General features: G+C 37.8%; 8 protein-coding genes across 8 annotated transcripts; 5 read left to right on the forward strand and 3 right to left on the reverse strand.

Annotated features, from left to right (window-relative positions):
* Positions 1-2,174: 2,174 nt before the first annotated feature.
* On the forward strand, positions 2,175-3,503 carry VTP21DRAFT_267 (uncharacterized protein; the record flags this gene model as incomplete). Its single annotated transcript, XM_069392887.1, has 5 exons — positions 2,175-2,238; positions 2,313-2,351; positions 2,415-2,500; positions 2,568-2,608; positions 2,696-3,503. The coding sequence occupies 5 exons, from the start codon at positions 2,175-2,177 to the stop codon at positions 3,501-3,503; spliced, it is 1,038 nt and encodes a 345-aa protein (XP_069256646.1).
* Positions 3,504-4,304: 801 nt separating this feature from the next.
* VTP21DRAFT_268 (uncharacterized protein) lies at positions 4,305-5,190 on the forward strand (the record flags this gene model as incomplete). The annotated part of the gene is made up of 5 exons (XM_069392898.1): positions 4,305-4,542; positions 4,602-4,737; positions 4,810-4,850; positions 4,932-5,017; positions 5,080-5,190. 5 exons carry the CDS (start codon positions 4,305-4,307, stop codon positions 5,188-5,190), a joined length of 612 nt encoding a protein of 203 aa, XP_069256647.1.
* Positions 5,191-6,041: 851 nt separating this feature from the next.
* VTP21DRAFT_269 (uncharacterized protein) lies at positions 6,042-7,064 on the forward strand (the record flags this gene model as incomplete). The annotated part of the gene is made up of 7 exons (XM_069392909.1): positions 6,042-6,176; positions 6,239-6,304; positions 6,391-6,498; positions 6,564-6,638; positions 6,726-6,734; positions 6,802-6,880; positions 6,943-7,064. 7 exons carry the CDS (start codon positions 6,042-6,044, stop codon positions 7,062-7,064), a joined length of 594 nt encoding a protein of 197 aa, XP_069256648.1.
* A 355-nt stretch (positions 7,065-7,419) lies between these two features.
* Positions 7,420-8,150, reverse strand: VTP21DRAFT_270 (uncharacterized protein; the record flags this gene model as incomplete). The annotated part of the gene is made up of 3 exons (XM_069392921.1): positions 7,420-7,560; positions 7,629-7,775; positions 7,839-8,150. The coding sequence occupies 3 exons, from the start codon at positions 8,148-8,150 to the stop codon at positions 7,420-7,422; spliced, it is 600 nt and encodes a 199-aa protein (XP_069256649.1).
* A 640-nt stretch (positions 8,151-8,790) lies between these two features.
* Positions 8,791-9,761, forward strand: VTP21DRAFT_271 (uncharacterized protein; the record flags this gene model as incomplete). Its single annotated transcript, XM_069392932.1, has 5 exons — positions 8,791-8,871; positions 8,959-9,107; positions 9,170-9,264; positions 9,328-9,438; positions 9,550-9,761. 5 exons carry the CDS (start codon positions 8,791-8,793, stop codon positions 9,759-9,761), a joined length of 648 nt encoding a protein of 215 aa, XP_069256650.1.
* A 299-nt stretch (positions 9,762-10,060) lies between these two features.
* VTP21DRAFT_272 (uncharacterized protein) lies at positions 10,061-13,283 on the forward strand (the record flags this gene model as incomplete). The annotated part of the gene is made up of 13 exons (XM_069392943.1): positions 10,061-10,308; positions 10,394-10,469; positions 10,532-10,608; positions 10,669-10,820; positions 10,897-11,005; positions 11,064-11,129; positions 11,200-11,293; positions 11,363-11,546; positions 11,608-11,703; positions 11,782-11,989; positions 12,054-12,325; positions 12,393-12,716; positions 12,769-13,283. 13 exons carry the CDS (start codon positions 10,061-10,063, stop codon positions 13,281-13,283), a joined length of 2,421 nt encoding a protein of 806 aa, XP_069256651.1.
* Positions 13,284-13,615: 332 nt separating this feature from the next.
* VTP21DRAFT_273 (uncharacterized protein) lies at positions 13,616-14,488 on the reverse strand (the record flags this gene model as incomplete). The annotated part of the gene is made up of 1 exon (XM_069392954.1): positions 13,616-14,488. One exon carries the CDS (start codon positions 14,486-14,488, stop codon positions 13,616-13,618), a length of 873 nt encoding a protein of 290 aa, XP_069256652.1.
* Positions 14,489-15,660: 1,172 nt separating this feature from the next.
* Positions 15,661-17,108, reverse strand: VTP21DRAFT_274 (uncharacterized protein; the record flags this gene model as incomplete). The annotated part of the gene is made up of 7 exons (XM_069392965.1): positions 15,661-15,804; positions 15,863-16,000; positions 16,064-16,165; positions 16,225-16,395; positions 16,459-16,580; positions 16,640-16,828; positions 16,889-17,108. 7 exons carry the CDS (start codon positions 17,106-17,108, stop codon positions 15,661-15,663), a joined length of 1,086 nt encoding a protein of 361 aa, XP_069256653.1.
* Positions 17,109-19,201: the final 2,093 nt, after the last annotated feature.

Raw genomic sequence — 19,201 nt, forward strand, 5'->3', positions numbered from 1 at the left:
ACTAGGGTAAGTAGGATGGCAGACTTTATCGGATGAACATCCTTTTACACGGCAGTCATCGTAACATGCATAAAATGAAGGAGCAATCCCACAAGGTGTATAAAGACAGATTTGTCCATAAGGACAGCCATTGCTTCGACAATCGTTTGTACAGCACCGCACCGATAAAATGCTAATTGCAAAAATCCCAAAATTCAACACTTTCATATTATTTTTGTTTGTTTGAAGAGAAGCAAATAGCTTAGTGGTAAAAAGTTCAAACTAAAATAAATACCGGGGATGAGGGTAATCAATCTTTATACCCCATTTTAAAAGCAAACTGAAAGCGGACATTGAGATTCCCCCCCCTAGTCGATGATCTACCCAGAAAGTACATTGAGAGCTACTTGTTAAGGTTAATTGAAATGCTCATTGCCAAGTTGAATATGTGCTCCCGACTTTTACCAACCAGTAAACTTCCAAAATTTAATGCTTAAAGACAAGTGACTAACCTTTCCATGGATTTCCACTAAGCTGATCATCCGCTCAGTAATTGGCAATAAATAACTCAATACATATATCAAAATTGCAACCTCTTAGTATCTCATTTTCGTCAAACTATTTAACCACTGGACAAGTACTTGGAGGATTGAGGGCTCGACTTACAAAATTATTGTGAATATGACATGAGAAACCGAAAGATATAATAATACATGTATTTCATGCTTCCCATACAACCATCCATTTGATTGTCACTACGAAATACATATCCATAATATTTAGGGTGTTTATTGTAACAAACTTGAATGTGAGGACATAGTTTTATATGGCAACCAGCGAAGCATATTAAAGCACAAGGTAAATATCCGAAAGGAGTATCAATATAAATCGGTCCACGAGGATATTCAGCGATCTTGAAACTAACATTATCATACCATATCTATAAGATATTGAATGCAGAGATACCTATGTTTAGTGTTTTAATTTTAATTTTCAGCTATTTGTTGGAGAAAGGCAAAGGGTTTAGTTCTTAAACTTTCATAATAGTTACCGGGATGAGAGTAGGCAACTTTTTTACCCTAGTTGAAAAAAAAAACGAGTATGGATATTGATATTCCCATCCCTGGTCGTTAATCTAAAATTTTATTTTGAAAGTATTATTGATAATTTGAATTATTAGGCAATGTAAATAAAATTGTTACGCTTGATCACTCGAACCTGTAGACCAATTAAATATAATCAACTTTAGAATGCTTTGATAATATTCATAATCTATGTAAGAGATATATTTCAAGTTTGATCATCCGGGTGTCCTTGTTAATGATAGTTTTCACAACACAGGTATGTCGGGGAGCAAATCCCCCGGGGTTGTATTTACAAGTCGGTCGTTAAGAGCTTCCACTGGTTCGACAATCACTTTGGAGCACCGCACCGATATGTTGATCGCTGAAAAAATCATAAAGCATAATAACATTATTTCGTATTCTATTTGTAAAAAATAACCTATGTAAACTATCTTAAATCACGGACGAAAATTGGTATTAAGTCATAGGTTAAAGTATCACTTTCTCACAATTAAAAAACATACGTGTCTTTGTCTTTTCAATTCTGTGATCATTTTGCATTCTGGTCCCTCTAAGTTGCTTGTTTATCGGCACCAAGGCCGATAATAGGTCATGAGACCATGAGTGTTGATGGGAGAACATTTATCCTCTAAAATTATCAGATGTAAAGGGAGATTTCTCGTTGGTTGTGAATCAGATTAGGTCCACACAACCTATCTGAGGCTGAATAGGGATTGGATCGCTCAAGTGAATAGATTGAGTTTGAACAGGGCAGAAAATCTACAGTGGAAAACAGCCGTCGTTGAACAATATTTTCGAGATCGCTCTTTGGGATATATGGGCAATCACAAAGACAAGCTGCACAATTGGTAGAGAGTTGATAATGTTATTGAAACGATTTAAAGGCAACATGACCTTCATGATTTATTGGTATCCTCAGATAATAACTTAGAGAATAAAAGGAAATCGAAAAGGCTTTTTCCAGGCTCTGACGTAATTGTTCAGTTCCGACTTTCTATTTGTCCTGACTATTTATATGCACCTCGAACGGCAAAATAATTATAATTGCCGACGAATATATATAGAGTGCTAAGCTGAGTCATACTGGGATTTTTGAAAACGCATCTCGCCATGCCAGAAAACCTCGAAAAGCGCAAGAGTGCTTTTGAATTACATTTGCCTGTTAAAACAGCGCGTACTGTATTTTATTAACCCTTAGTGAATTAGTATTGTTTTTACTGATTTTGAAATCTTTCCTTTATCCATTAGACATTCATGAAGGAGAATCTGTAAAGCATGAGACCCATGGTAAAATAACTGTTTCCCCAAGATGTGTATATTATAATCTTATTTTTTTTTTCCAAACCGTAGATTTCGATCAAGTTGAGCGTTTTAAAGCAAAATTAGAAAGTCGCTTATCGGCTAAGAAAGGAAACGAAACAAATGAGAGAGCAACGGTAGGTTTTTCTTACCACCTAGAGTTGCTTCATATTTAATATTAACATCTATACAATGTGTAAATAGAGAAGGAGAGAGCAAAACAGAGCAGCGCAAAGAGCATACAGGTGAGACGGGATGCAGCAATTCATTTAGCATTGCTCTTATTGATTATACTTTGCTATCTGCCTCATCTTGACCTTGGCAAATCGTAGAGAACGAAAGGAAAAATATATCAAAGAGCTAGAGGATAAAATTTCGGATCTCGAGAAACAAATACTCGAAAACAACAATTTGAAAATCGATAACCGCAAGCTACGAAGCCGATTAAATCAGCTCGAGGCAGAGAACAATGCTCTCAAAGCGAAGGAATTCACTTTTTCAGTTTCACCAGACATAATAAACGAGATTCAAAAGCTTCTTCCAGGTGTTTTCCCAGGTAAAGAAGCTAGCGGAACACTAGTTACTCCACCTATGAGTTCATCAGGTTCCTCCTCGCCCGAATCGATTGGTAGTACTTCTCCTAGTGACGGCCCAGCCGAAGGCGAATTTGTTGATTGCAAAAATTGCAGAATGTGGTCCGGTGAATCCTTTTGTGAGAAACTCAAAGAGCAAGTATGTGGGACCAACAAGACTCCCCAAAATGACGAAACCATCTTTAATCTACTCTCTGGCCCCATGTGGGATCCCCTGTCGGTCGATTTATCTTCCGAGAGTTTCAGTGCATATCGAGATGCGAATCTGTTCCCTCCACAAGCGGATCTGTACGGTGAAGAAACGCTATCTCTGTTTGATCTTGACGACCTACTTCCTTTGCAAGAGGACAACTCACGCGACAAAGACAATTCAAAGGTGCTTACCTGCGATCTTGTGTGGAGCCGAATTAAACAGCACCCGAAATTTGCGGAAATCGATCTTGACCATCTGTGCGACGAGTTAGCAAAGAAAGCGACATGTACCCCAAATGGCCCAACGGTTCCAGAAGAGACGGTTACTCAAGCCCTAAATAGCCTCTCTTTTTGATTTAACTTTTAGTGCGGAATTTGTTAATTTTCTTATTATTGTAAATGTTTCTCTAACCAAAAATGTAGTTAATTCGTAATTGTGCAATAAATCATACCATATCTTTTTGAATTAACACTTAATCATATTGTAGTCTCTTCACTCAGTTTTTATCGATATCCACTTGACTATTGCCTATTGAGTAAAGGGAAAAACTCGTGCTCTTACCCTCTTATGCTCTCAACTGATCCGGGCTTAATTATTCATTTCCACCACATATAAAGATAGTTTAATAAAATTGCAGAGAATCTACAACAGTTATGAAAAGTCAATGATAACATGACCCGAGATAATAACTCTAAACTGAAATAACTTCGCAGGAGATAATCATTATCATTGCTTATTAACACTTTATAATTGAAAGTTCTTGAGTGAGTTATTTATATCCTGATATATTTGTGCTTAGTTGTGCTTTTATTTTGTGCGGTTAATAGCTGTAAAGTTTTGATGAGTGTGGTATATTTGAGAAAATTATGAGGGGAATTGAATATTTACGTAGCAACAGCATACATATTACATCTTTTGACAAAAATATTAAGTATAATGTGTATGGTTGTTTTGATAACGTTGCTCCTGAATTAAGTAATCAGTAGAATTCTATGTAGGATATTTCAAGCACTCCTCTGAGTATACTGTATATTGTAAGATTAAACATCAATTGTTCTTCCAATTCATATTATGTCTACAATCGATCGACTGCGCCCCTTATTTTATTTTATTCCATTGGTTTCTAAGAACTCTTTGAATTCTAGTCTACAATCGATGCCACACTACGCTGGCCCATCTCCCACCCGTCGCTCTTCTCGAAGAAGTCGTTCTCCTTCGTCCCGCATCCGTAGTCGAAGTCCAACTCGTCGTTATCACGATCGTGATCGTCCTCGCAGTGATCGCGAGGAATATAGAGAGAGAGAGCGTGGTAGAGATCGTGAAAGAAATTCGCGTCGAAGGTCACGTTCCCGGAGCAGGGACAGAAGAAGATCCCGATCTCGTGATAGAAAGCGTATATATTCAACATTTAATTCCAATTTTTATCAAGCTAATTGTGTCGCTTTTTAATAGAATATCGATACGAGAAATCTAGAAGACGTGACAGCTCCCGCTCACGATCTCCAGTTTCGTTACCCAAATCAAGACAACGCTCTAGATCTCGATCTCGTTCACGATCATACTCACAAGCCCGTGATATATCCTCGGAGTAAATATTCTATTCTCAACCATTTTCTATCTACAATGGCTGAATGCTATATATACACACGATTTAATCTAGAGAAAATATAACTGATCCTGTCGATAAAAATGGCACAAATGGTTTGATATGATTTGTTAATATGTCCATCGAGTAGAGTTTTTCTAAATCTTTATTCTGTTTTTTGCCGTATCATAACACAGAATTGGATCAACAGGAATTGACACAAGATTCTGATGAAGCCCAAATGATGGCAATGTTTGGCTTTGCTGGATTTAGCACAACTAAAGTAAACTATTTTCTAGTATTTTATTTTAAGACTTATTTGCTTAAAGGCCATTTTCTTTTCAGGGGAAACATGTCCCAGGAGCAGATTTATCTGGAGTAAGCATTAAGCAAGATCGGAAATACCGCCAGTATATGAATCGTAAAGGTGGATTTAACAGGCCGCTCAGCCCTTGAGGCGTAGGTGGTGACTAGATTTCCGTTGTTTTAATATAGCTAATGCAACGTTTTGATGAAGTAAATGGATTAATAAAATCTTGTATATTATTTCTGATGTTGGTGGTAAAAAAATACTTAGGCATGAACTGGATACTTGTTTGTTTTTACTTAAAACATTTTCCCATGCATATGCAATTGATTCCAAAGGCTCTTAAGGATCAATAGCTAGAACAAAAAAATGCTTAATCCTTGATTTCTAAAAGCACATATCGATAATGTAACGGGATAGGAATTAAAAAAAATATAGAACACAGCTCAAGCAGTCCTCTAATTACTTTTCTTAAATGGAGGATATATTTAAAGAGAAATTTAAAGGGTGATGAAGCTTCAAAAACTGGGCTTTTTAGAAAAGATGATTTGAAGACACTTTCGGCATGAAAAGTAGAAAAAATATATTATGAGCAATATCTCCCATACCATATGTCTATAAAAGCTTACCAAACAATCCTCTTCCTAAACAATCTCACCAGAATTCAGGCTGAATCATCTTGCCCTCTATAGAATATCCAAATAGGAGAACTTTTAAACTGCGTCTTCAATATAATTTGAAGGTTTTTCTTAAGGGTAGATATTAAATTTAGTAAATATCTGTTCCATACCTGCTTCAACTATCCGAACATATATATTATAGCCAATTATCGAGCAAGTTTAATTGCGAAACTTAAGGATATTTGCCTGAGAAGTCTATATTCCATCGAGAATTGTGGCTTAGATGTTTAGGGGTCCAATCAACAACGCCCTTCGCCCATCATTTTTTCTACTTCATTGATATCTTCGAAGAGTCTACATAATTGCCTCTAAACGCCAGTATGGAAGATCCAAATACCCATCAACAGCAGTTAGCTCAAGCCCATTTCGGTCAGGATTATACTACGTCGCATGTTCCCGTTCAAACTCACGTTGGAGTGAATAGTGGTGCGATTTCAGCCGCAGATCAGCTCTCTGTTCGTATTCGTTTTCTATATAAGTTTTGTGATCTTCCTAAATAAACTGGTCTATCTTATAGAATACACACAAAGCAGGCCAAGCATATGATCCGAGTCGCCATTTGGGATATCAGTATCCGAACATGGTAGTGTTATTATTTTCTACACAATGTTTTTTTTTTAAATAATTTGCTCATCTGTACAAAATTCGTTCGTACATGATTTACCTTAGCCAATGATTCCTGGGAATCCTCAAGTTATAAACCCACTTTATCGTGTTCCACCAATGTCAAATGAAGTGGTTGCAGAAGAGGAGCCATTATATGTTAACGCCAAACAGGTATTTATGCTCTTCCTTTTTTTTTGAATTTCCGCCATTTTTTTATACATTATTCTTATCGCTAGTATCACCGTATCTTGAAACGAAGAGCCGCTAGAGCACGTCTAGAAGAACAAAATAAAATGGCTAAAACACGAAAGGTAATTTAGAGATGAATTACTCGTAAAATTAACTTGCTTACTTTTTTTTATATCTATCATTTCCTAATTCATAATCCAATTATAAAGCCTTACCTAGTAAGTAGACCACAATATTTTACATGTAAATTTAACTTCATTGAATAATATATTCTCTATTTTCAAGCACGAATCAAGACATAAGCACGCAATGAGACGGCCCCGTGGTCCAGGTGGCAGGTTTTTGAGCAAGAGTGAGCTGGCAGGTAAGCTTTAGGCTTCTCACACTTATAATTAGATCTCTCATGTCTCCTATTTGTACTCAAAGAGCTGCAGAAATCGCAAGATGCGCATAAAAATGGCGACCAGGAAGGATCCCATCAACATCAAACATCACAGGAAAACATTACGCCACAAGAGAATGGAAAGTTATCAGAAAGCAATGCATGATATTAAGATTTTTTTATCCTTGTATTCTCTCTGGTAGCGTTTCAAGAACTTGGCATTAGAATTTCTTTCTTCTTCCCTTTGTGATATTGTTTTATATACTTAAAATATTATTTTTAAGTAAAAGGTTCTACTCTGTTTATTTTTTTCACCTTTTTTTCTTTTTTTTTCCTCCTATTTCGCTGTCATTTTTGCTTTGTTCCTCGTTTTATCTGTGTTGTCAATAATGGAACTCAATTCATATTTTTTTTTATACTCTTGGTGTTTGGCAACTATTTTTATATGATTCATAAAGATATTTATTATACAAGTGATATCAGAAAGGAGGGAAAAAACACGCAGCCTTTTCTCGAAAGAATTATGATTCTTTTTTCTGCTGAGGTTGCGGAGATGGTGGTTGATCTAAGGTCATCATAACAGTGCCAGTAATGATTAAACTTGCACCAAACCACCATTTTAAAGCGAGGGGTTCATTGAATAGCAAATGACCTAAAAGAGCCTGACGTCATTATAAGAACGTGTTAATCAATCTTTTCTGTTGAAAAGGAAATTATGTATCATTCTTACCGTAGAGCAGAAATTTGCCGTGCTGTTGAGCACTGTGACATTGATAGAAGATGCTGATAGATTAAGAGCCTTAGTGAATAGTGTCCACATAAAGGCATTGCAAGCGCACATCATGGCAAAACATGCAGCACGTGCTGTTAATAATACCTTTGATATTATATATGCAGTCAGTTGGAAATTCTCAATTCTCGAGATCGATTGATCACTAACCACATCAAATTGTTGGCTGTGCTCATAATATGACAACGAGATAGTAAAACACTGGGTTCTATTGCACACTATTTCACTCAGGTATTGTACAGCAGCTTCAGTCCTGGGGTCTGTGAACAGTTTTGCAAAGACTGACGCAAGAGCTGCTAATAATCCAGCAGTAAGAGCATATGAGATGTACGATGAGCGGTTAACATCGCGACTCTCTATTCCTTGCCTTCCTGCATTATCTTCTGCATTCTTCACCATCTCATATGTGTAAATCTTATTCGATCGAGGGGTTGGCTTAGTTCTGTAATCTATCGGAGGCATGTTTATTTCCCAATCTCATCTTCGGAGTTGACCGATGGGCGAGAGTGATAAAGAAAATGAGGCGCAGCCCGACCTCGAGTGTATCTTTGCACAAGTAGTATAAGCGATCCTATAGCATGTGCTTAGGAAAGTAGCGTGGGCCCCACAAAAGGAATTCTTTAATTATATCGGATAGGGTAGGACGACTGGCGGTAAAGCCTTTGGAATAAATCCAATAATTATCCAGCCAACCTCTATGGTGACCTTCATTTTCTCTAACCCTCGGAGCCCGAACTAGATTTTAGAGTTCCTTAGTCAATCAAACTCTAATCGATTGAAAATCCCCGGGCTCCAACCCCCTCGAATTTGAGTTTATTAGACAGTTCCCTCATGGTCTAGCGCGCCGGTACCTCGATTCTTTGCGATATATTTGTGGCACGTTCCATCCAATTCACGCGATTTCTTAGCCCTGCTGAAAACTTTCGCAAGTCCTATAAATTCCCTCTCTCTCTCTGTTGCGATGCTTTCTCTAATCCCCTAACACTCCCTTCTTCGATTTTTGCTTAAAACGTCTGGTTACGTTCCTTTCTACTCCTCCCCAACATTTCCACACAAATCTCCTTTGCAACTTAGTTTATTTATTAAACCATAATCTTGAACAATGGCCAAGTTTCTCTCTATTGCATTGATTGCTCTTGCTTCTACTCAGGCAGTACTGGGTCTTTCGCAGGCCGAGAAGCAGGTATAATCCAAGCTGGCTCTAATAAATCTCGAGCTCAAAGGCTTACAGCGCGGCCTTTTTTTATTTATTTATTACCGATTTGATTAGGAAATTTTGGACATTCATAATAATTTCAGAGCTCGCCATTCGGCGCCTCCTCTCAAATGGAGTGACAGGGCTGAGCAACAGGCTCAATCTTGGGCAAATAAATGCCAGATGAGCCATTCCCAGGCGCGTGGTTTTGGAGAGAACCTTGCGTAAATAATCCTTGACATGAACAATATTCGTGAAGTAGAGTTAATATAAAGTTCTTCTGTAGCTGGGGATATCGCTCGTGGAAGGCCGCCATCGATGGGTGGTATAACGAAGAGTCCAAGTATGATTACAGCAGGGGTGGCTTTAGCATGCAGACTGGTAAGTAACATTAATACGTAGGATTTTTGCTACATATTCACCTCAAAAATGGATTTTGTCTAGGCCACTTTACCCAAGTAGTCTGGAAGAGCACCACCCAGATCGGCTGCGCAATTTCTTCCTGCCCATCGCTCTCTATTAAACCGATGTATGTTTGCAACTACGTTGAACCTGGTGAGTAGCTAGCCATAATCTATGATTTTGGGCTCTAATCTATTGGCTTCTAAAAACATTGGGGCTGGTAAACATGCTATTAATCAGCCATCTAAATATATTAATAATTAGGAAATTTCCTCGGTCGGTTCAAGGAGAATGTTCTTCCCCCTGCCGGCGGTAATCCCGACAAGCCAACTGAGGAAAAGCAGCCCTTGCCTGGTCAAGGAGGCAAGAAACCAGGCAACAACAAGAATAAGCGTCCCAACAAGAAGGGGAAGAGGAGGCCCTCGAACAAGAAGAGGCACTCAAACAAGAAGAGGCACTCGCACAAGAAGCACTAATTACGCCTCGCCCTTCTCCAGATTTTTATATCCTATCAATTAACGAATGAATCTGACGATAATAATAAATTCATCCCTATTTGCCCAGATGCGTTTTTTGCCTACTCTTTGCCACACTCGGAGAATTATCGAAGTAATATAATTAACGGAAATAATGTAAAAACGAAAAAATAACTAACACCCTTGTTCACACGCACCTTTATCGCGCTATTTTATTCATATTTCATTTTTATCCCTCTCTCCTTTATTCTTTTTCTTGTTTTACCTCTTGATACTCGACATTAATCCTTCATTCTCTAATGAATCCCTCGGCGATTGCAGATATTCGGTATCGAAAAACGAGCCACGCTCCGCTTCAAGATTCCCACTTAGGTGTGGAAGAAAAGGGGAAGCCCGGTATGTTTAAGGAGGTACAAAATGGGAGTTCCAAGCGTAAAGTTCGACTTTCAGGCACGTCGCACCTACAACATTGGATCAATATTACGGGACTGGTCCTCATTGCTATGGTCGTAAGACTCTATATGCTTAATCGGCCTGATTCGGTGGTGTAAGTCCCCCCCCTGCCCCTCGTTTTTATCAAATTTACCAAAGACATGAAAGGCGGTAATGACTTTCTTTTCTTTTTTCTCCAGTTTCGACGAGGTTCATTTTGGAGGCTTCGCCAGCAAGTACATCAATCGCAAATTCTTTTTCGACGTACACCCGCCTGTAAATATCCGTTGCTTTAATGGATCTTCATATTCATTATGAATTGCTAACAATGATTTTAGCTTGCCAAACTTTTAATTGCAGGCGCGGCTAAACTCGCGGGCTTTGATGGAAGTTTTGATTTTAAAGAAATTGGAATGTAGGCTACATATCTAGTTTCGACTTCAAATAGAAGCTTATTTATTTTTTTCGTAAATAGGGACTATATAGCACCCAAAGTGCCATATGTATATATTCGCTTGCTGCCAGCTGCAATGGGCATTGCTCTAGTCCCTATGGCTTATCTTACAATCAAATTTTCTGGGCACTCAACTGCCTCTGCCATGTTGGCAGCACTATTGATCACTTTCGGTTAGCCAAGTTCGAATTCTATTGTCTAAAGTCCGTCTAGACCTGACCTGCTTTTGGTTGACTATTCCGAATATAGAGAATGCACTTACTACTCAGAGCCGTCACATTTTATTGGATTCTCCTTTGATCTTCTTCACCGGGGCAACCAACTTAATGTGGGTGAATTGGTTCAACCAACGTGACAGGTAAAGATAGCATCACCACAATCTGTCTTCTTTTAATTGATTTCTATATTAACTATAGGCCCTTCTCCCCATTATGGTGGTTCTGGCTGAGCATGACGGGTGTATGCCTTGGGTTAACCGCAAGGTAAACCTTTATTAATTTTATAATTTTTGGTTTTATATTTCATACTGACTCCAACACTATGCGCAAATAGCTGTAAATGGGTGGGTCTTTTCATGATTGCCACCATTGGACTCTCTACCGTCAAAAATCTTTGGGACATGTGGGGCGATTTGAGAGTTAGCCTGGTGAGTGCTCGTATGAATTTAGAGTATACTCTTTGCGTTATATTAATCACGAGAATAATACTTTATTAGACTACGTTTGCAAAACATTTTATTGCTCGTGCTATTTGCTTAATCGTCATCCCTGCACTCGTGTACATGTCAACCTTCAAGGTTCATTTTTGGGTATTAAAGAACAGCGGGGATGGAGACGGGTTCATGACTGCTGAGTTTCAGAAAACCCTTGCGGGCAACGAGGCCGAACCGGTACCTCTTGGTGTGTATTGGTGAATAATATTTTTTTTTCGCCTTTATAACATGCTTGCCTTCTTTTCTAGATATTGCTTATGGTTCGGAAATAGTTCTTCGTCATCGTAATACCCAAGGTGGATACTTGCATTCCCACTCTCACCTTTATCCCAGTGGCAGCAAGCGTAAGTCAGCGCAGGATGGATGTTTAGAAGCCAACAGCTAACCGGTATTGTTGCCTTTTATCCTACTTTTTACTGCAGAGCAACAAATTACTCTCTATCCACACAGAGACGAAAATAATGTCTGGATCATCGAGCGAAGAAATGCATCGGAGTCTAGTGGATCAGAGCTGGATTGGGTCAAGAATGGTGATATCGTCCGTCTTGTGCATAAAATAACGAAAATGCGACTTCACAGCCACGAAATTCGTCCTCCGGTAACGGATCGTGATTATCATAATGAAGTCAGGTAAACTGCATTCGATAGAATACGCAATATAGGATACCAATTTCGCTTTGGTTGCTTCCGATAGTGGCTACGGATTCCCCGGCTTTGACGGAGACGCTAACGACGACTGGAAATTAGAAATCACTGAACACGAGCCCAGTGACCCAGAATCAAAGGATCGCTTGCACGCCATTAACAGCAAGTTCCGGCTTATTCACATGTTTACTGGCTGCCATCTCTTCTCGCATACTGTCCAGCTGCCCGAGTGGGGCTTCGGCCAACAGGAGGTGACTTGCATTAAAAGCGGAAAATACCCGAATACGGTCTGGTATGTCGAGAACAATTCGCATCCAAAACGTAAGTTTGATCATATCTTTTTGTTTGCATGTTCTTCTCTACAACGGCTTTTCTTTACATCTAATAGTATCACCGGATGCACCCAAGGTCAATTATCGGAAACCGACTTTTTTCCAAAAGTTTTTGGAACTAAACAAGGTTATGTGGGACGTTAACAATAAGTTGACCGGCTCGCATCCCTTTGATTCCCGTCCACCTGCATGGCCCATATTACGTCGGGGGATTAGCTACTGGGGAAAACAGAACACGGATATTTACCTGCTTGGGAATCCACTGACATGGTGGAGTTCAACTCTCGCTGTTATGGCCTACGGAATTTACAAAATAATCATGGCTGTTTCAGAGCAACGTGGGTATAGAAAACGGGTCACTGGTAATCTTGGAAAGCATTGTAACTGAATACTCCTGCATCGATGCTAAATCATCCCTCTTCCTGAAAATAGCCCTCTACGAATTCTACAATAACAGTGCTGGATATTGGTTTATGGGATGGGCGCTCCATTTTTTCCCTTTCTTCTTGATGTCCCGGCAACTATTCCTACATCATTATTTGCCCGCACTCTACTTTGCTATAATGCTTTTGTCGGTGTGCTTTGATTTTGCCGTTTACCGGCTCTCGGCTCGGCAGCGACTTGGTGCGATGCTTATTTGCGTCATCGTTGTCGCTTTAGTGTTCCGCCAGTATGCTCCTATAACCTACGGTCTCCCATGGACGAAAGGCCAGTGCCAGCGCTCTAAATTGCTTAGAACTTGGGATTATGATTGCAACAAATTGCCCGAGGTACTACCCACAGAGACCATGATATCAACCGAATCTCCTGCCGCTGGCGCTGAATCAGCAACGCTATCCGAAACTATGCAGAATCAGGTTCAGAGTCAGAGCGAGAATTTTAATGAAAACCTGAGCATTCCAGAGACCCGGGAGCAGTCCACAGAGAATGCTCAAAGTAATGCGTAGAGAAGGAGTGCAGGTTTCATTCATAGATATTGTAAAATCTGCAATTGCAGTATCGCCAATGGCAAAGTACAATTCAATGTATGTTTTTTTGAAATGTTTGTAATATATGAGCGTGTATTTTAGTAATGAAATGGTGACCTGTGGCGCGAATATAAAATTTATTAGAGCAAAATAAATTCAAGGTAGATATAAGGATATTGAATACAGTTTTAGTGCGAACAAACAAAAAAGAGATAAATAAGTCTCATTAGAGCATATAACGGACCAGGAACCCACCTAGTGTCTGGCCTTAAAAAAAATGATTCATCAGTATAACATACCAGACTACAAAATCATAATACAAAATCAGGGAATCCTTGATCCTCCTCAAAGAGATGGGCTATATCAACCATTTCTCTAGTATGATCTAAATTTTCTAATGGCCAAATTGAATCTAGACACTCGATTTGTGGCAAATATGGTCCAACCTTGTCATCGATCTCAGCAATTGGGCTATATTGATCATCATGAATATACCCTGTAGGGTATACACTAACGTCAAATTCAGATTGAACTAAGTCTAGCCAAGCCCAGTTAATCGGGTCGAGTATATTGGGTAGTGGTGCATTTGGCAGCAATGGCAGCTGAAGCTGATCAGAAAAATAAGTTTCCTCCGCTGTGTGTTGAGTATCAGGTTGATGGCACTCTATTGTGGAGGGCTTCTCATTCGAACCGGAGCTTTTGATCGACTCTAAAGAGTTAATAGGCGGTCTTTCGATAATGAAATGGGAATCGATTGGATTGAAGCGATGGTTGCTGAAATTTTTGCATAGGTGTTGTACCTTCGCATGATCGGCTCGAACTTCATATTCTTTCTTTATTTCTTCTGGTTCTTGGCGCCACATATTAGCAATGACTTTTGATATCGCAGAGCTATGCATTTTTGGGTTGAGTGCTGCGACTTTCTGACAATGTTCTTGCCGATAGAGGATGAAAGCATTCGGCGGTCGCCGGATTCTTGAAGCTGTCATGGGAATTTTCTCTTTTTTACCCGTTTCCACTGTAGACTTCTTATTTTTGTTTTTTTTGGAATCCACATTGATATTGGAATCCCGAATTCCGAGAATTGGACACGAATTATAATCCTTATGACCACACACAAACTGAATGGGTCTCTCACTTTGAGGATTACTGAGTGAAGTAGCTGTATCATGTGAATATGACATAATGGTGGGAAAGGAAAATGCAAATTCCTTCAGATGGAATTAGCCAAGTGTAAGAAGAGATTACTGGTGCAATGAGATACAACTTATCTCTTAGTTTATATAAAGTTTTTCATTTCTCCACTTTAAAATTTCTCAGTTCTTTGTCTTTTAAAATTTTTTTTCACGTTAGTATCTAGTCACACATATGGTCGAAGAATAAAGTAGATTTGCTTCTCAAATGAGAAAAACTAGATAAAAGATAGACTCTAATAGAATATATCATTCAATAATTCAATATAATACTACTTATATTTTATTGTCTCTGAATTAGTACGAATTTATACGATAGCTTGATATCTGTATAAGGAAAAATTATTTTATAACCGAATATGACTACTAGCTTCGAGTACTTTCCCCTCTAAATCTAAGGAATTTGTTTTCTTTATTTAATTAGAGTTCATTAAGAACCAAGTGATTTAACAAAGAAAGTTTATTTTTTGGCAACACGAATAACATTTTACTTTTATTCTTTTTCTTCTCAATTGTATTTTTCATTTACTATGGATTCCAAAGGTTTAGAATTATATACTATATATGAAGTGTTTCCAATTTTGACTTCACAATGCTGGAATATTTGCGATGAAACCTCTATTAAAATGCATCTTATCACTCGTGAAGAATTGCTTCAATCGTCAGGATTAGCTACAATGTTTAATACTAGTGCAAAAATGAAAACATTTTACCTGGGCAGTGAGACCATCACTACAATTACAGCATTTATAATTGATCAATCAGTCATTTCTCTTTGGATTCGTCCAGAAATTCTCATTAAACAAACTCGTTTTTTTGAAAGGATACTTAGTGATCTTTCGCCAGGCGAGGAGTTTCTTCTTATTGTCCCAGAAAAGCGTGCGTTTGCAGATATTTGTCGTTGGCTTTATTTAAAGGATGATGAATCATGGTTTGCATCATTGGACCATAATAATATTGGAGTCGTAGAAGAGATGTTAGCTGAATTGGAATTAATCGAGATAGTTGAAATACATGCTGTGCAAGTTATGAATGGCAGACTTGGGTTTAAAAAGAGAATACAAGCACGCCTTAAGAGTAATGTGTTGAGTAATTGAATTTTTGTATTTATATTATTATATTATTATGCTATCTTTCTGTTGAAATGAAAATATATAATCATGTCATAAATTATCTCCACTGACAAATGTCCACACCTCTATTACACCATTTAAAAGCGAAAATATCAATTCATTTTTACCATCGCAATTTAAGTCCGATACCGCGATGCAATGTACCCAATCACTGGTAGGAATACTTAAAAATATCTAATGTATAACGTATTATTAAATTCATTAGGCTTCAAGATAATATAAGTATAAATACCTCCCCTTCGCGAAGGATATGACATTTATCAAAATGTCCAGTACAAACTAAAGAATCAGCTCCTTGATTTTCTAGTCGAATTGTAACAAGATTTGTAATTGGATGCTCTAACTGAAAGTAAGGAAAGACTTTTGTTCGCTAAGAATATGTGATGAAATGTGTTAAAATATGCAACATCGGATTTTGCCAGCAACCACATACCTCGTGACTATCTAGAATGTACACAGTTCCATCATCACCGCCTAAGGCTACTTGATAATATTTTTCATTTACAGGAGTTCGGGTAAAGTTACCACGACACATCTAGAATTTGCATCGGTTATATTAAATTCGTCAGAGATGAAATGTTAACAAAGATATACCGTATTAATGACACTCGGTAGTTTTATGCTAAGCACTCTGGAGCCGTTTTGAATAAAATGGACAAAAGGAGTTCCATCGCATACCAGAAGATAACTAGTCTCAACACCAAATTTATCCGGCAATATTGTATATAACATACAGCGTATGGCTGGGTCCATACGATTTGAATCCTAAATTGCTTCAAAATAAATATATGACTACTCCATTCATATCTCAACATCAAATAATCTAACCAGTCCAGATGATATAATCGACGTTGATTGCTCCACGAGGTTCAATTTCCAGTTTTGCTCATGTAGACGAAAGCTAGTGAGTTTTCCTGACGCATCTCCAACTATGATTTCAAATTCCCCAGCTATAAAAAATAATCAGTTCCAATTTTATAAACCAGTTTTACAATTAATAATAATATACCAGTATCGCAGTATTTCTCTAAACACGTAACTGGAGAACCCACAAAATCTCTACTCAAGATCTGTGAACGGGAAAACAATGTAACATTGCCATAAGAATCCCCCGAAACTAAATCCAATTGCTTAAATCCAGTTAGATCTTGAAGCATAAGAGACTGAATCGGTCCTCCTTTAGTTTCTAGAGTGACGTCTTAAAAAATATTCAAGTTAATTTGTTTTGTAATATTTCATCATTTCATAAAAAACATACCTGATATTGGAGTATTTCTAATATTAGGTGACACCAATGATACGCGTCCACCTTCATTTCCAACAATGATATATTCATCTTCAAGACCAAATGGTGAGCCAATTGTCAAGGAATTTATAAAGTCATATTTCTTCCACCAGATTTTCTTCGGTATAATTTCAATCTTAGGTAAATTTTCCGTTGAAGAATTTTCGAAATTTAGATCATTAGTTTCAGCCATTAGCAGTTTCTAATAAGAGTAACGCGATTGTGAATTAAACATTAATTATGTGGCGTAGCCGCAAACTAAATGAAAATAATAAAACATCAAGAAAGATTTAAAGAATCCTTATCAATATGCGAGAGTTTCCAGCTTTTTAAATGTGTGTCCCAGTGATAATGAAAAATAATAAAACAAAGAAAAACAGTGGAAAATGATAAAGTTTTTGAAATAAATAGACACGAAAAATGGATATAATAAATATCATACGAGTGCAATATGAACAAAACAATTGGGCTATTATATCATGTGATCTCTATGTGAATTCGTGGAAATTTCCAATAAAGTAATGATGAGGAGGGCAATCTTAGCATAAAGCTCTTTATCAATCTCCTCTACACTAAAAATTTTCGTAGAAGAACCGCTGCTATCAAATTTTGGGAACCTACGTCGCGCATTGGAGAACCAGTTTGAAACTTGTTTTAGCGAGAGACACGCGTGCTCAGCTAAGAAAATTTTCTCTTCGAGCGAAGGATAGGTGTTAACACCATGATAATACAAACGAAGAATCTCGAGCTGCTTTTCAGAAAACGAAATTCTAGATCTTGTGTGGCCCCCGGCGTCGGCTATAATCGTATTCGAGTAAGACAGCTCCGAAAATTCTCTCGACATTATATGTCTCACTTTCTCAGGAGAACCACTAGAAAGTATATTGCACATTTCACAAATATCCAAATCCGCCCCCAAACGATGTTTTTGTAGGGGAATTAACAAAGTCTCCAGAGTTCGCAGAAATTCGTTGCGAAATTTTGATTGATTCTCCTCTAATTCTGAAATTCCAAGGACCCTAATTGAGTCTAACATCCCATAAACATCGTTGAACCACTGGGTAAGTGAAATCTCAGACAGATCGTTCCGAGTTGCCCATTCTTCGATTTGATGAATAATCGTAGATAATTTATGCTTTAGAGATGAATTCATTTGAATAAATAAGAGGAAAAAAAAAGAATATATTAATATTTCCACCTATATATCTTCCAAATCAAATAAGAAGCTAATAATTTACTTAGTTTTGCTCATCGATTGAATATGCACTCTGTTCAATGTGAAAAACTTAAATGAGTTTAAACTCAGAGTTGAGAATCAGTAATATGAGAAATGAATTCAGCACAATGAGTATCACTGCTCTAGCTCAAAACAATTTGTATATATCCACTATTGAGGCGATCTTCTTCTTGCATCAGGTGTAGTTATGCTAACTCAGCCATATGCCAATTTGCAATGCTTTTTTACCGAAGAATTGGATATTTGTAGCAAAATCGAGTTGATCATATATTGAAATTGGTTCCTCCATCAATTTCAATTAAAATATCAAAAGCCTTTTCACACTGGATTAACTGGATCATTCATTTGGACTCTTAAATTAAAAAAAAATTGGCTAAAAACAAATCTTTTCACAAACGAGCATTATGATGAGGTTAAAATATCAATAAGTCTACAAGAATATTTAAAAAATTCTTACGTTTCTCTTCTGTATACTATTTTCCTTATTGGCGGTGTTGTAGAGTAGCACTAAAATAATTTAGCGATAGTTATCCCTATTATAATTCAATTTGAATTATGTAATACTTGTAGCTCTTATTTTGTTATAGCTCTGACTAGGACATGCAGGCAGTTTAACGCTCTAGCCTGACCATGTTTGTTGATACATAACGCGGACTTGGATTTTAACAACAAAGGGGTGTTTAGATATGTGTTTTGTAGGCAATATGCCCAACAAATCGATGCTATATCTCAAGATAAGTATGGAACGTCTATGCCAAAAGCCATCCTATGTCTGAGAGGGGTGCCACAGTTCTTGGAGAGGGATTTGCCAAAGAGAGGAAGATTGCATAGGAAGATGTGAGGGGAAATTAGATACACGTTTCATGTTGGTATTGGGGATAGCGCAGCCTCAATGGGAAATTGACCTTTCCCACCACGCAGTATAAAGTTCCGGGATATTTATTAAGTCGCTCGACTCCATCCAATAGCGAATACGACTTTGCGTCTGTACCCTAGCACCTAGGCTTAGGCTCGGAAACAGACCCAGGTGTGTCGCTCCAGTTGCACAT

Source organism: Calcarisporiella thermophila, assembly GCF_041956535.1.
Source record: "Calcarisporiella thermophila strain CBS 279.70 unplaced genomic scaffold VTP21scaffold_1, whole genome shotgun sequence".
NCBI lineage: Eukaryota > Fungi > Calcarisporiellomycota > Calcarisporiellomycetes > Calcarisporiellales > Calcarisporiellaceae > Calcarisporiella > Calcarisporiella thermophila.